Raw genomic sequence first — 17889 nt, 5'->3', positions numbered from 1 at the left:
ACATTATAATGGAATCTGTAACAGAAGCTTTAAAGTTCCGCTCATCCCTAGATGTGTTTAAACTCAAACTATAAAGTTCTGTGATTCTACGCACCGCTGTGACTCCTCATGTGAATCTCCAGGGAGCTTGCGCTTGGGCAGCTTTTCTTGCACTGGGGAAAGGGACATATCCTCTCATTGGGGTAGGAGTCTTTGGGCTTTTCTTCAACTGACGGGGAGGTTGAGCTCTGACGGCTGGCACAATAATACATCAGGTGTGCCTGCAGGTTCCGCTCGCTGCGATACCAGATGCCACAGTCCTTGCAGGGAAATACATCCTCTAGAATAGAAGGGCAGAAAAAGTTAGGAGGGGCGCATTAAAGGCAAAGTATTTTTGCCTAAGCACAGAGGCAGGCCACTGATCAAACAACATGCCAGCATGTGGCCCTAAAGATTTTTTGGACTAGGCCAGACAATTCATAACTTTTACACAAAAACAATTAAAACATTGGTAAATCTGCCCATTAGGGGACTGTTTGTTGAATCTTTAGAACCAAGTACATGGTCAGCCCTGCAGTGATGTCTACAAATACGGTGTATTATGAAAGGAATACAGAAATGCAAACATTTTGCTCCTGAACTCTGTCAGCTGTGCGGCAAACACATCACTTACTGTTCACAACTGCTGTAGCCAGTATTGAAGCCATGCCGGCTTGTTGGGGGAGCAGTGGAAATTCTGTGTGGATGGGGGTCTCCTGGGAGGGTTCGCAGGGCTCCTCTTTTATTTTGAAGTTGGGGATGGCCTGGGGTTCAGCCATAAGGAAGGCTTTAAGGATATCCCCTTGTTGAAGGTCTTGTGAGGTCTTGCACCAGATCTGGTCACCTGGACACGGGGACAGACCTTAGGTTAGCACCTCCATTACTGCTTGACTCGAACACATTGTTACATCAGGTTCTCACCTTTCCGATATATAACAGAGTTGGCTTCCAGCTCACAAGTGACGAGAGTCAGATTCTTCAGCCAGCAGTCACTATCCACTTCCAGAGACAGGGAGCCATTCTAGAAAGAGACATGAGAAAAGCTGTTACAACATTCTACATTACACAAAGATTATTAAGGGTTAATGGTAGCAGTTTTATACAGAAATGACCCCTAAATTCCTGTCCTGACGTACTTTGTGCTTCTGGGAGTCCATGAGAGGACAAATCACTACTCCAAAAAGATCTACTATTGTCTCGTCTGCAAAGCCATGTGCTGCTGGGACATCTGTGGAGGGTAACGGGTCCAAACAGAGCAGGACCGCACCATCGGACTGAACCGCTGCGAAAAAAGGCTGCGATAAAACTTCAAGGGGTTAATACCCGATAGGTGTGGTGTCCATCTAGCAGGAGAATTGGGGTCCCCTTCTCCGCAATCCAGTGAAGAGGCCGTGCATGCGGCTCTCTCCAATGTGTAATACAGAAGCTACAACTTCACAACTGCAATGGAGACAGCTACATGTATAGACTGTCGCCTTTCGACCTCATCTGATCCTTTTTGGAGTGCAAAACAAGGCTCCAGTGACCCCATTCTCTGCCTAACCACCCAATGGACCACTGGTACTTACACACCCTTACTTCTGCTCTGACATAAGAACATGTGAGCAGCCATCAAGTATGTCTGTGTCCGGATGGTTGGGGGCTGCAGGTTGTGAATCCCAAGATGCAGTCAGAAACCACAGCCCTTTAAATGCCATTGCAGCCAGCGACAAGCAGGTGGCGATCTCGGCCTTTGGTTGCAGATCTAGCTGTCTGGAGTGCTATACTTTGCTCTGACTTATCTGACGATTGGAGTGTTATTATGAGAAATGTCACCGCGCTTCACTTTGGCAGGGACTTAATGCGCTCAGTGGTTCCGAGATGTTTTTCACATGCTCTGCACCATGTTGCCACGATCACCATTATCAGTGTGTTCAAAGGGGCCCTAATGCCCTGCACTACAGTGACCAGCTGCAAACATCTGGAAAATTACAAAGAAAGGGACAATGTAGAATCTACTTCAAATCAAATTCCCAGGAAAATAATGATACTAAACCTGCCACAGAGCAGATAGGGGTCCATCAATAGTGCAGGTAATAATTGCCCTTAGGGTTAGGATAAGGATTCACGTAGTAAGAGTCCTAAGGGATAAACGCCATGAATCCATTTGGATCTTAAACATTTCAGCACTGCAGAAGCTGGCAATACTGTGAGCCCTGCGGCTTCCCGTAGATTCCACTCTGCTCAGGACCGAGTCCTTCCATGTCTCTAATGAATATTAATGAGCGCAGAGAAAGAGAAATTAATCTGCCTGATCCTCAGATGGCTGCGTCAGTAACGATATGAAATCTAATTATTCCTTCCAATATTTCTAAGACCCTCGAACAGAGCGCTGGTGCTAGTCAGCTCTGGCTTATCACTGTGATGGGCTGCGTGTTCCCAGAACGATAAAGAGCCGGGCACTGCTGATGATGCAGAAAAGCCCTCATTGTCAAACACGAGCGGCCTGCCTCTTTCACCTTCCCCTGGTGCCGCTCAAAATGCATTAGAAAGTACAGCTCCCGCGATGACACAAGCAATTAGGAAGAACGGGCAAAGAACGCAGGGAGATGAGACTTGTATCTGCACATATCTGTCCACAGCATTCATTCTACCAGAGAACACGTATCCACCATTACTGCGCCACTATGGCCATGGACCAGTGCAGCCGACTATGTCTTACACTGTGGCCGCCACTGGAAAGCTCAGAGTAACTTAATGTGACCATAGATACACACGTGATACATGTGGGACACATTTTTATAGGACATGATGGAAAGGTCCACTAAAAGGCATCTGTCACCACATACGTCCAAATAAAACTGGCTGACCGTTGAGATGTGCGCTGGTCAGCCGAACGCCACAGTCTTGGTCCCATCTTTCTCATTCTCACTGCCAATAAAACTGCAGTTTTATAATATGCAAATGAGCCCCTAGGAGCAACAAGGGTGGTGCCATTGCACCCAGAGGCTCCCGCTCACTGCCTCGCATGCAGCGTCCCCACTGCATTCAGTCTGATAGGCCTGTAGTGAAAACATATTCACACCTGGCCCTGAAGTCTTGCAGGAGCGCGTGCAGCACATGGGCAGTGAAGGGATGCAGATGGACATTCTCCAACCCGTTACAGGGCATGTACTGAACGCGCTCCCACGAGAAGTCAGGTCCAAGTGCCTGTCCTGTCAGCCTTAGCGGTGGGGACGCTGAATGGAGGGCAGTAAGTGGGAGGCTCTGGGAGCAACGGCACCACCCTTGTTGCTCCTATGGGGCTCATTTGCATATACAAAAAACTGCAGCTTTCTTGGCAGTGTGGGCACCAAGGAAGATGGGACCAAGACTGTGGCCTTCGGCTGACCAGCGCACATCTCAAAGGTGAGCCAGTTTTATTTGGACACGTGGTGACAGATGGCCTTCAAGGCTCTGTTCACATCGTGTTTTTACTTCACTTTTTGGAGTATAATGGGGAACGCTGCTGACACATGTGCCGAACGTGCTCATTGGCCCTCAAATACCCAGCCTAAGCCACGTGGCCTCTAATGTCCTGTGTGACAATATGGACAGATTTTTGCAGTATGTTTTGTAACACAAAACCACGTGTCCACATTACACAAATCGATCGTTACAGGAACCTTGAAGGGGTGGAAAAAGACTTGCAGGGTATGCAGGAGTACAGTACGGGGAAGCTGTATCTTTAACCCCCCCCCTCCCAAATGTCTGTGACAAGATGTGTTGTTTTCTTCTGAAACAAAGAGGTCAGTGTCTCTGCTCTGAACTCTGCCCGATAGCATCAGAAACTCTATCTAGACTGCATCCGCTGCACGGCTTATCCAGGGAAGGGGCTTCTAAAGTCTGGCACCGTTGCCAGGAACGCTGCACTGGGTGAATTGGAGGAGGGGGACGCAGCCTATTTACTTACACTAGGCTGAATAATTAACAACACACTAAATAGGTGAAGTTCTGCAGCTTGTAGTCACTGCAGGCTCATAACCTCTGTGAGCCCCATCCAACAGCTCATTAGATTAGTGCAGTCAAAGGCTGGTGTGCTGAAATCCCCCACTGCAGCCAGTCCAGCTAAGGCTACTTTCACACTAGCGTTCGATCGGATCCGTTCTGAATGCATCCGCTCATATTAATGCAGACGGTGGCTCCGTTCAGAACGGATCCGTCTGCATTAGAACTTAGAAAAAAAAATGAAGTGTGAAAGTAGCCTCAGCGGATCCGTTCAGACTTTACATTGAAAGTCATTGGGGGACGGATCCGCTTGAAGATTGAGCCATATGGTGTCATCTTCAAGCGGATCCGTCCCCATTGACTTCCATTATAAGTCTGGACGGATCCGCACGGATCCGCACGCCTCCGCACGGCCAGGCGGACACCCGAACGCTGCTTGCAGCGTTCAGGTGTCCGCTCACTGAGCGGAGCGGAGGCTGAGCGCTGGCAGGCGGATGCATTCTCAGTGGATCCGCCTTCACTGAGAATGCATTAGGGCCAGACGGCTGCGTTCAGGGACGCTTGTGAGCCCCTTCCAACGGAGCTCACGAGCGGAAACCTGAACGCAGGTGTGAAAGTAGCCTTAGAGGGGTTGTGTCATCGCTAGGATCTGCCATCAAAGCCAGATAAGTGCAGGTCCCACCTTGGATATCCGCACCTTTCCTTAAAACAGGCCCCTGAAAGTGTAGGAGAGCACACCGTGCATGTGGGGGCGTGCGAGCTCGGCTATTTGGGGAACATCCATAGAAATAAACGGAGAGTGGCAAAGCGTGTGCGACTGCTGTCTGCAGCAGGTCCCAGAGGTGGGATGCACATCTATATGACTATGTACAAAATTAGCAAAGTGGATGAGATTTTAACGCTGCGTTTTTTGTACTGACCTCCAGCGCGGATATGAAATCTGCAGCTTGTTAATTTATGCTCCGCTCTCCAAAACTGCAGCAATGCCGGAGGGGGCAACAAGTGCCAGGCCCTCCCAGGAAGATGGGGCGCTTGTATCAGCACTATTTAGATTTTTTGTTATGGGCCCACTCTGATTTATTTCTAATAATAATTCCATGCTATAGAAATATGAAGCGAGTGCCTCATGTGATTTCTGGGGCTCCATGACTGGCACACAACATGGAAACGTGCCCCTGTGGCAGATCTGCCGATTCGAGCTCTAAAGCAGATTAATACAGTGAATATTGTGGAAAAACACGATTTCTAGAGGGAGATAGGTGGAGCCGAGGATACTGTACCGAGAAACCCCTGAGCTGCAGATTCCGCCATTTCTCCGGTTTTATATATGGATTAGAGATAAGCGAATCGATTTGTTCATCAATCAGATTTCTCGAGCAGCGAGGGGCTGTGCTTGTAATGACCAAGAAAAGGAAAGTTTTGTGTGCAGAACGTGCAGTTAGTATTTCTCTACATTTAAAGTGGGTTTTCTGTACAATGACATCCCTCTAAGCTCCTGTACAGAGAGGGTTAATGTGCAGCCTGGCAACCTGTGAATTTCTTACAGAGCAGGGCTATCTCCTCAGAGGATGTGCGACAATTAGAGAGAATGGTTTTCTGCCAGGAAGGAGAGAGAAGCAGAGGAGGAAGTTGAAAGATACTTCAAGTGTTAAGGATGGACCTTCTCCATCCTGCCTCTCCTAGGGCTGCACTGATACCAGGGACTAGGGGGGAAAATGATGAGCTGCAAACCATCAAGACACCCGATAAGGGCTGGGGCCAACGTCGAAAACATCAGGGAAAATATTTAGACAATAATGAAGCATCGGGAAAGCAGGACATTATCTGGGAGGAATCAATCACTTGGCTGTCTTATGTCTCGACTGGTGGCGCCACAAGATCATAACACCCCGAACAGGGGAGATAAGGGGTTAATGAAGGATTTCATTCTCAGCAGATAACGACTCAATCGCTATCACAAACCCAGCTTGCTCTCGTCTAAAATTTCGAGCTTTAACCTTAAAGCGGAGGAGATAACGCCCCCTCCCTTTCTCCCCCCTCTTTGTGGAAGATAGCGAAGCTCAGATTTTGTGTTTTATTTCGCTTATTTCACCCCATAAGCAGAGATTCAGGTTTTAACCTCTTTGCCCCTCTAATAATTTATATCTGGAGATATCCTGCCCCATGACAACTGAAAGAAACATTTCGTTCTTAATTGGGACATTGTGGATGTTCTGGCGCCAGCTGGATACATTCAGCGTCCCCTCTGGTGCTGCATATGTCCACATGACACCGGAGGGTGAGGGAGGGAGATTGCTAAACAGGCGGCCAACACTAATGGGACCAAATCCATGAAGTGCCCTAGAAACTGCCAAACAGAGGCACAGGACGGGGCCTATAAAATGTGCCGTAAAGACTGCTCGGATTTCTTACACTTCTTAAGGTGACTGTCTCGGTGGGAGTGGCTGACCAACCAAGGTGTATGGGGGGTCCCGACTCTCCCCCGACAGCAGACTTTCAGAGGAAAGAAGGATTGGGAATGTTAGATTTCAACATGTCTGTCCTTAGTTGATAAGTTGCCATCGGAGGTGTTTGGATGGGGTTTATTCCTTCTCCCCACTGGCAGCACATTTACCCTCATCTGTAAAGAGGGGGTCTGGAGGAATCAGCCACCTACGGCCATTGCGGTAATACTGGAGCTGTACAACTACGGTAGTTGAGGTTCCCAGTGAGAAGCAAGGTCCCAAATAAGTAATGTATCCCCCCAGACAGAAGGTGACAGGCCTTAAAGAGGACCTTTCACTAGTCCTGACATTACAGAATTAGTACCTGGCCGTGTAGGGCATGACCAACAGATGTCCCTGCGCAATTTTTTTTTCAGATCGGCTGCTCCGTTGGGGCGCTGTGCCCCTCGTTCTCTTTTGCCTCCCTGTACGCTAATTAACAGCATCAGTACAGGGAGGAGGTGACGGCCGTGTTTCTGAAGGGGCGTCTTCTTCTTCCCGGCTGCGACGCTCTCCACTGCGATCGGGCAGCTCACAGCCAGGGAGACGCCTCTTCAGGAACACGGCCGTCTCCTCCTCCCTGTACTGATGCTATTAATTAGCATACAGGGCAGAAAAAAAGAACGAGGGGCACAGTGCCCCAACGGAGCAGCCGATCTGAAAAAAAATGAAAAATGACTGTAGGGACATCTGTTGGTCATGCCCTACACGGCCAGGTACTAATTCTGTAATGTCAGGACTAGTGAAAGGTCCTTTTTTAAAGGGGTTGTCCCATGACAACAACCTATCGCCCCCATCCACAAGATAGGGGATAAGTATCTGATGACGAGGTCTGAGCGGTTGGGCACCCACCAAACACTAGAACAGGGGCCTGTGTTCCTCTGAATGGATCAGCACACACACACGTATGCCCGGCGCTCCATTAAACAGTATGGGACTGGCAGAGATAGCAAAGCGCCTGTACTCTGCTACCTCTGGCATTCCAATAGAGTTGAATTGAGTGGCGGATGTGCATGGGGAGACATGGGTTCTGCCAATCAGACACATCTCCCATTCTCATAGATTCCTCGCTCTCTGACCAGTGTGCGCTCCCCGTTACCCACTCCTGTCTCACCTCGCCATGTCTTACCATGTCTGTCCGGTCTGGAGAAGATGCGGCACCGCTGAAGCTTCCTCTGTACGGCCCCCAAGAAAAGCCCTTAAGGATATTGCTCTCTGCTCGAACCAGACTGACTCCGTCAGGTGATGGGATCTCCAAAACCAACTCCTCTGTGGAGAGACGAGACACAGGTGACTGGGCTGGTACCAGACACAATCCTGTACTACATCCTAGGATCGGTCATACCCATATAAACTTCTTCTGGAAGTCCTGGGCCCTGGCTGTAGCAGTCACCTGTATGCTAGCACAGTGCTGAAGGGACAACTGCTCCATACCAATATCATACAAATATAATACAAGGAAATACATGCACAGTAATGACCAGGAACAGTGTGTGCCCCTTTAACAACCAGATTGGGTGGGGGTGATTGTTATATGTTCCATTGCAATAGTAATGTGAATCCTTTGTTAACATAAGGTTAACATGAGAGCAACGAGGTCGGGGGCTCATGTCCAACTGATAAGGTTCCTGGCCTGACACTTTCCATGTCAAAACATCCATCTATCTTCTCTATATCAAACCCCACCAAGGAAAATACACAGAGCCGCTGATAAGGCGGCCGAGCAAGCTGGAGGACACGCTAACAAACAGGGCCGCGGCACAGTAGCAACCGCAGCAGTTGGGTTCCCAGGCATCCCAGGTGCAGAAACCTCAGGCTGGATTGTCAGCTCTTCTGTAGAAAACTGCGGCTCTGTAGAGAAAACAAGGCGGCATATTTGAAACCACCTGGTAGTAAAAACAGCTCCACCTATAGGAGGCCACAGAAATAACACTGTAGTATTAGATTATGCCGCAATCACTGGAAAAATCCAAACAAGTGACCAGGTGAACCAAAAGAAGATAAAAAATATAAAAAAAAAAATCTAACAATTTTATATTTTATTCATCTATATAGCACTTACATTTTCGGGACCTCCTTGACCCCAATCTAAATTCCAGATTAACTTAGCTGTAGGTTTTTGGGGCGTGGGAAGAGACCTCAGGAAGCCCAAGCAACCCCAGAGAGAACTTAAAACTCCAAGAGGCTAACCACTGAGCCCCCGTGCCTTAATAACCTGTCTGTGGGAAAGCTGGGTGACAATCAGCATCGCACCCAGAGGCCGTCGCTCAGCTTTCCCAGACTGAAGACCTGTGGGAGACATTAACGTGGCCATATCGGTGGTGACACAGCTTTCCTGGAAACAGATTAAAGCTAAATGTTTTAGTGCAATATCCTAAGGCAGATATGTGGTCTCCATATAGCAGCTAGAACAGCGTACGTCACCTGTCCGCATCGTCTCCCATTAAGGCGGCGCTCGGTCACGGCATCAGTGCAAAATATGCTGTAACAGAGATTTCCGTGACAATGTCCCAGCTGGACAACTACCTTGAGACTCCAGGTCGCCCCGTGCTCCCGCAGGCGACCCCCGCACCTCCTCTCTCTTCGCGGCTATTTTGCTTTGAGCTTGGAAAGATAAACGCCGCTCTTGCAGTCATTAATATTAAGAGCGCTCAGTGAGCTAGTGGTTAAAAATAATCTTTTTTCCCCCGATTATCACAGGAGGCAAAGTCCACTCTGAATCCTATCTCTGTATCAATAGTGTTGGTTCTCGGTGACTCCGAACCACGACAAATACAGTCCCCCGTAATCTAATCTCCCATCGCAGTCGAGCATCTGATTGGCCAGCGCCAGCCAGCTGGTCTGCGTATTATCAGACTATTTCCTATCACTGGGATCATTAGGTAAATGTTGCAGGTAACTGGGGCTGTTTGTTACTGATAAGTCACTGAAATGAAATAATAAGAGAGTCACACTATTAGCGGGTTTCCTGGGAGAGGCGGAAGGTCACTTTATGTAATGCTGACACTGTGCTTAGCGCTGGAGACTGAAGGCTACAAGACGCGCCGATCGATTAGGAGGCTGAGGCGCACCGATCGCGTCCTGCATTAATAAGACAATGGGATTAACGTGTAAGACATGGATGTCAGTATTGACATGAAACCAAGTAACAAGCAGGCTGCAGCGTTCACTCCTGCCAGTAGAGGGGGTACTTGTTAAAGGTGTATGACAGCCCCTGAAGCACACCGTAGGTAGGTAGAATGGACTCTATGGCATATACTTTATCATTACTAATGGTAATGCTGTAATTAGAGGTAACGTTTTCCCAACCAAGTTGAAGGATGTGCACTTTTCAGATCTGCGGCATGCCCATTGTGTAGCAGAATTCTGCAGCAACCAGATTCCACCTTTCATGTTTTACAGCTCCTTTGGAAAATGAAAGGTGGAATCTGATTGGTTGCTATGGGCAACTAAGCCGGTTCTACTTTACACTAGTTTGATAAATCACCCCCTACGTGTTTTATAGATCTCACGTCATGGCCAAACCCACGGTGGTGATCATACCTACCTGGTCTCCACCACTGGGTTCCAGCGACATTGCTGCCCCCTCAGCTCTTCAGGTTCCACGTCTCCCAGTGTTGACATCCGTTTTGACACTGGCCATGTGACTGCTGCAGCCAATCACTGTCCTCTGCGGCGACTGTGGCACAGGACCCCGTGATTAGCTGCTGCAGGTCAGGTGACCCATGTCAAAATGTATACCGACACAGGGAGACCCAACACCTGAAGAAGTGGGGGGATTCTGTAAAAAAAACATGATAAAGGTGGAGAACCCCCTTTAAGGCTGGATTCAGAAGAATGATGTTAAGCTCGTCCATGTTCCGGATGAGACCACACACGGACAGCGTCCATGCACAGGCCATTTTCTCTAAAAATCTCACATGTGAATCGGCCCGTCGACTATAACCAGTCAGTGTGGAGTCCGGATGCTGTCCGTTCTACTTGCGAATATCACTAATGTGAATGAGCACTACAGTGGACTTTGCTACAGGATCCTTTTGCCGACATTTTAAACAGATATAACCTATTATGCAGTGCTGACCGCCACATTGCGTCTTTTCTGCAGCACTTTTTGTAAAGTCGGATATCTGAATGAATCCTAGAGAGGGACAGATTGAACCTGCTTTTGAGTCCAGCAGATTAATGGTTAATTCCCAAGAGGTAAAGGCGCAGGAGATTCCCAGGAGGGTTGTATTCGGTGGCGCTCGCTCTGGAGTAGTTATGATGGTGTTCCCTATCAGGTAATTAACTGCCAGGTAGAGGGGGACAATGGAGGCAGGCAGAGGGCTAGCAGCCCAATTACACTTCCCGAGAGACAGATGGAGCATGAAGGAAGAAGGGGTTGCTGAGCTGGGGCGGCGCCAGGTAAAGGAGCAGGATCTCAGCGGCTGGAAAGGCTACCCCCCCCCCCCCCCGATTCCTGGACGTGTCTCTATTAGTATTTATCACCACTCGGACCCCCAGTCCCCGGCCACTAAGTGGATGGGTTGTACCCCAATACAGCTTTCTGGATGGTATGTAGATAGCCGTATAGAGCCACAGTGCACAAGCTCTTCTTCACAATGGATGTGCTAGTGGGGGGGCACATGGACTGGTGTCCCAGTAGTTGCCCCTCTATAGATCGTAAGGAAGGATAGCACCTTGTGTAATACGGCACAAGCAATGAATGGGATTGGCTAGATCCACAAGAAAACCTCTCACTATGGGGTAAAGAAGAATGACTGCTGTCCCCACACGTCTTCAGTCCAGCTCTTAATAGATGATCTGCTGTGGGTGGGTGGGATACATGGCAAGCGGACATTACAGGCTGGAAACCCTTGTGAATGTCAGGTCCAAAATGTGTGAATGTGGCCCTACTATGTCAAAGCTCACAGATGCAGAAACCTTCATGTTAGGGGTATCGCTTTTGTGACCAGATCAGTTCATGAGATTCTCCTCCATGATCTCTGCCCCAGGGTGGCGACGATGAGATCACTTAGGCCAAGAGCTTGGAGGCATCACAATGAGCCCCCTGGAGGGTCTTGTGTTTGGCGTCATCCCCCCTTCAGCTGTGATCACAAAGCTTGGGAATCACAATTCACATTTATTGATTTTTTTTTTGACACAGCACAAACTGAAAAGTTTATCAGCGCTGAACTGTGACCTCCACTAATAGCTCAGAGATCTCCGCACCACGAGAAACGCGGCACAGATAGGACAACCGGATTACGTGGGGGGAGGGACAAAGAGCAGGCAGAACATGCAGAAAGTAATGTGAGGTTTAGTTGTTATAACAGGATGAGGTCAGCATACCATTAAGGATCTCACGAGTGCTCCTGAAACACTCTGTGCCTCTGTATGCATTGGTTACAGGTAGAGATGAGCGAACTTGTGTTTTAAGTTCGGCGTCTAAAGTTCAGGGTCAGGTTAGCGGAGAATCCCGATATGGATCCGGATATTGATTCCGACTTCCGTTGTGGTCCGTGGGAGCGGAATCAATAATGGCCGATTATTGATTCCGCTACCACGGACCACAACGGAAGTCGGAATCCATATCCGGAACCATATCGGGATTCTCCGCTAACCTGACCCCGAACTTTAGACGCCGAACTTAAAACACAAGTTCGCTCATCTCTAGTTACAGGCTAATAGGATGTCTTCTGGCGATTCTTCTCCTTCTAGGATCTTTATCAAACATACTGGAAACTTTCCATAAAATGCTTCTCCTTTAAATTGCCATTGGCAATCGCTGTCCCATCATTTAAAGTGTTATTTTTCTCCTTTTAGGCTCCTTCATGCACACCTCCACTGCTATGGCAGAACACCTCCTGCCCCTGCTTGTTGGTGCAGGAGGCAGAGTACATGGTTGGGGGGCCCCGGCCTTCTAAGGATAGCAGAGCCTCTATTCCCAGGAAACCGTGGCGGGAGAAGGAAGCAAGTGCAGAGCGATTAGCTCCGTGCCAGATATGATGAGCAGTCCTGATATCCTGTGCCGGAAAGGGGGAACCACATCTCTGATGTCACCCCAGCTGCTGATAGCCAGAGGATGACTGTGAAAAATGGGACTTCAGATTGTCAGAGGCGGCTGTCTGCAGAGGTGCTGGGCATATTGCCCTTGGTCAAGTGCCTGTAGGGGAGACATCAGCTACAACAGGGGACTTGGTCATATTCAGGAGAGTATGCAGCACTCCCGGGAATCAAACAAAGCAAATGGATACAATGTATCCATGTTACCATCTAAAAGACCTACTAAAGCTATAAAGTAACATATAGGAGGAATACTAGAGAGTCACAGAGGCTGCCGCAGGTCCAAGGCAGCTGAGGCACGCATCTTCTTGGGACCTCTGGAGGTCCCTGCAGCTGCAATTAAAAGGCTATTAAATATTTTGCTGGGAAGCTGCGAATACAGAAGACACAAGCTGTCACAATGCCCGACACACTACAGCGACCAATGGTGGATGATCCTTCAGTAATGCACAAATATAACTGAATGTGTCTGGGGTCCATCCATACCCTCCCTTACGGATTCTCAGTCACGCCATGACTTGTGCCCAGCTATGTCCAGTGCTAGTCCGCAGCATGACTCAATAATCTGACATACGGGTCAAATTCATTTCTGTGCTAATTTCCAGCTCTCTATTCTATAGGATCCACATAGATGTCATTTCTGCTCCACTAAGGGACTTTTAAATGGCGACTCATATGCACTGATGCAGGTATCCTTGCATAACTATGTCACTCAGGAGTTTGTGGGAACAGGAATGGCGGCCATACTGGTCTGCACCCAGCTTTCCCAGAGACAGAACTAACATAGCTGAAGAGAATATGCTGGCAGCCTCAAGGTCTTGGAGAACCCAGTTACTTATTTTAATAGAGCCCCCAGACAATCATCTCCCTAGAAGCGTATTCCTGTCTCTTTTTTGGGGTATGGAGTGTTAATCTAAAACAAATACTTCTATCTGCCGTCAAAGCAAGCTCTGTCCGATAAAGAGCAAATAACTTAAATTATTCTCCCCACCCACACATACCAAAAAAGTGACTTTATCAGCGGCATCTCTTCCCTCCCATGTCCATCAGAACATACTGTGCCTCCGTGGTGTGGAGTTCTGGTCCCACAGATAGCGAGACCTTGAGGTTTTTACCCAAACTCCAGGCGTTTGGAGATTAGGGAGGCAGGAGCACTGGGGGAGATAAAATTAACTGAAACCGGTTTTCATCACATTTTAATGAAAATGCTTTGAAATTAAAGTAAAACACAAAGGACTTTTCGCACATGACAGAAGGAGGCTGTGCGTTCCGAGGAGAGAGGGAAGGATTCTTCAGAGGATCATGATGTAACTGAGATGGGGGGGGGGGATCTTTAATCTGCACAGGTTTGGGGGGACACGATGACCTAGCTCAAGGCCTCAGACAAAACAAAGAAGGTGATTCCATGTCCCTGTAGAGTAGCGCTGCCCAGCTTTACGTGCTCGCATTGAATGTACATCCACAGGCTGATGAACGGACCAACAGGAGGTCTTAACAAGAGCAGCATGGCCGCCCCCAACAGCCCAAATTGGTAACTAAAATCGTATATACAGTGGGGGAAATAATTATTTGACCCCTCACTGATTTTGTAAGTTTGTCCAATGACAAAGAAATGAAAAGTCTCAGAACAGTATCATTTCAATGGTAGGTTTATTGTAACAGTGGCAGATAGCACATCAAAAGGAAAATCGAAAAAATAACTTTAAATAAAAGATAGCAACTGATTTGCATTTCATTGAGTGAAATAAGTATTTGAACCCTCTAACAAAAAAAGACTTAATACTTGGTGGAAAAACCCTTGTTTGCAAGCACAGAGGTCAAACGTTTCTTGTAATTGATGACCAAGTTTGCGCACATTTTAGGAGGAATGTTGGTCCACTCCTCTTTGCAGATCATCTCTAAATCCCTAAGGTTTCGAGGCTGTCTCTGTGCAACTCTGAGCTTGAGCTCCCTCCATAGGTTTTCGATTGGATTAAGGTCCGGAGACTGACTAGGCCACTCCATGACCTTAATGTGCTTCTTCTTGAGCCACTCCTTTGTTGCCTTTGCTGTATGTTTTGGGTCATTGTCGTGCTGGAACACCCATCCACGACCCATTTTCAGTTTCCTGGCAGAGGGAAGGAGGTTGTCGCTCAGGATTTCACGATACATGGCTCCGTCCATTTTCCCGTTTATGCGAATAAGTTGTCCTGTGCCCTTAGCAGAAAAACACCCCCAAAGCAAAATGTTTCCACCCCCATGCTTGACGGTGGGGATGGTGTTTTGGGGGTCATAGGCAGCATTTTTCTTCCTCCAAACACAGCGAGTTGAGTTAATGCCAAAGAGCTCTATTTTGGTCTCATCAGACCACAGCACCTTCTCCCAGTCACTCTCTGAATCATTCAGGTGTTCATTGGCAAACTTCAGACGGGCCTGCACATGTGCCTTCCTGAGCAGGGGGACATTGCGAGCCCTGCAGGATTTTAATCCATTGCGGTGTAATGTGTTTCCAATGGTTTTCTTGGTGACTGTGGTCCCTGCTAATTTGAGGTCATTAACTAACTCCTCCCGTGTAGTTCTAGGATGCTTTTTCACCTTTCTCAGAACCATTGACACCCCACGAGGTGAGATCTTGCGTGGAGCCCCAGAGCGAGGTCGATTGATGGTCATTTTGTGCTCCTTCCATTTTCGAACAATCGCACCAACAGTTGTCACCTTCTCTCCCAGCTTCTTGCTAATGGTTTTGTAGCCCATTCCAGCCTTGTGCAGGTCTACAATTTTGTCTCTGACATCCTTGGACAGCTCTTTGGTCTTTCCCATGTTGGAGAGTTTGGAGTCTGCTTGATTGATTCTGTGGACAGGTGTCTTTTATACAGGTGACTAGTTAAGACAGGTGTCCTTAATGAGGGTGACTAATTGAGTAGAAGTGTCTAACCACTCTGTGGGAGCCAGAACTCTTAATGGTTGGTAGGGGTTCAAATACTTATTTCACTCAATGAAATGCAAATCAGTTGCTATCTTTTATTTAAAGTTATTTTTTCGATTTTCCTTTTGATGTGCTATCTGCCACTGTTACAATAAACCTACCATTGAAATGATACTGTTCTGAGACTTTTCATTTCTTTGTCATTGGACAAACTTACAAAATCAGTGAGGGGTCAAATAATTATTTCCCCCACTGTATATAGTAGCTTACCCCTCCTGATATCATGAACAGGTGCTCACACTAAATGCGGTTCACCCCAACCACACAAGAGAGATAAAATGATTATATAGTATATAGTGGGCACTCAATACCTGCAGCTACATATAGGGTACAACACATTTATTCAATAACATTATACAATATTCATATATAACTCAATAAAATTATAGAAAGATGGCAATTAATATACTCATAAAAGTTCATATCCTGTGTTGGACCAACAGCAGTAAGTACCATCAACACACTGCATTCTATCATCCCTTGAACTATTAATACTACCCCGTATATCCGTACCAACAGTTTGGTATACAGCACATTGAATATTGAGATTAAATGAACTGCATAATAATTTAATACTGTTTTATATTGCCAATTGATGTGGCAAATTTTTAACACAGCATATGGATTTTTGATTCATGAACATTCAACACAGGATATGAACTTTTATGGAGTATATTAATTGCCATCTTTCTATAATTTTATTGAGTTATATATGAATATTGTATAATGTTATTGAATAAATGTGTTGTACCCTATATGTAGCTGCAGGTATTGAGTGCCCACTATATACTATATAATCTAATTGGTAACTAGGCATCAGTATATCTGAAAATAACACCTTAAAGGGGATGATCATTGGCTGCAGCCCAGCTGCATTGTCTATTGGAGCCCGAGAAACTCCGAAATGCACCTCGAAGCTGAGGCTGGGTTCACACCTGAGCGTATTCGATAAGCGCTTTTTACAGGCGTTTTTAATGGGCGGAAACAAGCAAACGCCCATTTAGGCGCGTTCCTGCTGAAGTCTATGGGCGGGAACGCACGACAATACGCCCCAAAGAAGCTCCTGTACTTCTTGGGCGTAGGGCGTTTTACAGAGTGTTCGTACGTGCTGTAAAACGCTCAGGTGAGAACCATGCCCATAGAGAAACATTGGTTTTTGCCTGTTGAGCGTTTTACAGCGCAATGGAACGCGCTGTAAAACGCTCAGGTGTGAACCCAGCCTAAGAAGAGGATCACACTGATGTAAAAGTGACAAGAAGAGCTGCAGTGTGAAGCATGGTGACAGGCAAAAACAGCAAAGTAAGGAGGATTATAAACTACAAGGAACAGAACGAGAAAGAGATTATCAAGTAACCAACTGGAGAGAAGCCACTGCCAAAGGTGTCTCCGGCCTCTTCTCTGAACACCTACACGCTCAGCCGACAGCAGCGGAAGGTGTATGCTCACCTTAGGATGAAACATTTGAAACAGCCCTTTAAGAAGAAAATAACGGAAACTGTCCTGTTTTCTGAATCTGCAGTTACTTTATCAGGCGTAATATAACTACGTCCGCCTCCTCAGGGTGACGGCCAACAGAACCAGACCGCTCCGACATTAAAATCTAGGGTGTGGTCCAACCTGCAGGAGACTAATGGGTTGCTGCAGGGAACGGTTAACTACAAGTCATCAGGAAACTTGGAATGCTCAAGGATAAACTCTATGAACTATGAGTAAAACGATTCAATAAATTTAATGGAAGCCTAAGAGGTAAAGCGCTAATCCTGGCGCTCTGGCATCACATACCGAGAGCACAAACATGGCCGAGTAATCTTCTGCAATTCGTCCTTCCTTGCCAATGGAGACCGGTCCTGATAACATCTCTGCCCCGTGTGCAGTAATGAAGTTTTAATTTTTATGCTTCCAAGCAAAATAACGTAAATCCCATAAAAAGGGACAAGACACGGTGTTAAAATGGATTTAATTAAAGCAACATTGAAAAGTGGAAGTCCTCATTAAATGCAGGGAAAGAGGAAATGTATCCACAGCGGAGGAAGAAGAACTGATATGAGGAAAGCATATCTATATGGAAACAATGGGGGCACCATCCAAACCGGTCCATCTCAATACGTAATAATGGCCTAAAGGAGCCCTCACCTCTCCTGACATTTGTTTCAATCAATTTTTTAATATCCTGGAGCATCTTTTCTCCGAATTCTGCACTGTGCTGTTCCTCTGTTATTCCTACAAGAAACCCGATTGCCTCCAGCAGTGATTGGCTGAGTGGTATTCCCCGCCCTCTCCCGCCATGTTGAGAACGGGAGCAGGAAGTGGATTGCAGCGGGACCCTACGTGTCTAATCTCCCTAGTTATGCCGCTTACCTTTATCCATACTGGGAAAGCTGGGTGTGATTGTGTTCATATTGGTTGTCACTC

The 17889-nt window shown here is 47.2% G+C and overlaps 1 protein-coding gene across 4 annotated transcripts in view; it reads right to left on the bottom strand.

Moving 5' to 3' along the window:
* LOC122921021 (zinc finger protein ZFPM1-like) overlaps positions 1 to 17889 on the bottom strand; it is an 85365-nt gene that overhangs the window by 9055 nt on the left and 58421 nt on the right. For 3 of the 4 annotated variants that reach the window (XM_044270896.1, XM_044270895.1, XM_044270897.1), the window contains exons 5-8: positions 7597 to 7736; positions 940 to 1039; positions 653 to 862; positions 95 to 319 (exon numbers count right to left, since the gene is read on the bottom strand). In XM_044270896.1, coding sequence (XP_044126831.1) covers positions 95 to 319; positions 653 to 862; positions 940 to 1039; positions 7597 to 7736 — 675 coding nt within the window. Of the gene's footprint in view, positions 1 to 94; positions 320 to 652; positions 863 to 939; positions 1040 to 7596; positions 7737 to 13513; positions 13580 to 17889 lie in introns of those variants that run through there. The other variant, XM_044270898.1, reaches the window with a different exon arrangement.

The sequence above is a fragment of the Bufo gargarizans genome, chromosome 10, assembly GCF_014858855.1.
Source record: "Bufo gargarizans isolate SCDJY-AF-19 chromosome 10, ASM1485885v1, whole genome shotgun sequence".
Classification (NCBI taxonomy): Eukaryota; Metazoa; Chordata; class Amphibia; order Anura; family Bufonidae; genus Bufo; species Bufo gargarizans.
This window is presented reverse-complemented; position numbering and strand designations above follow the sequence as displayed.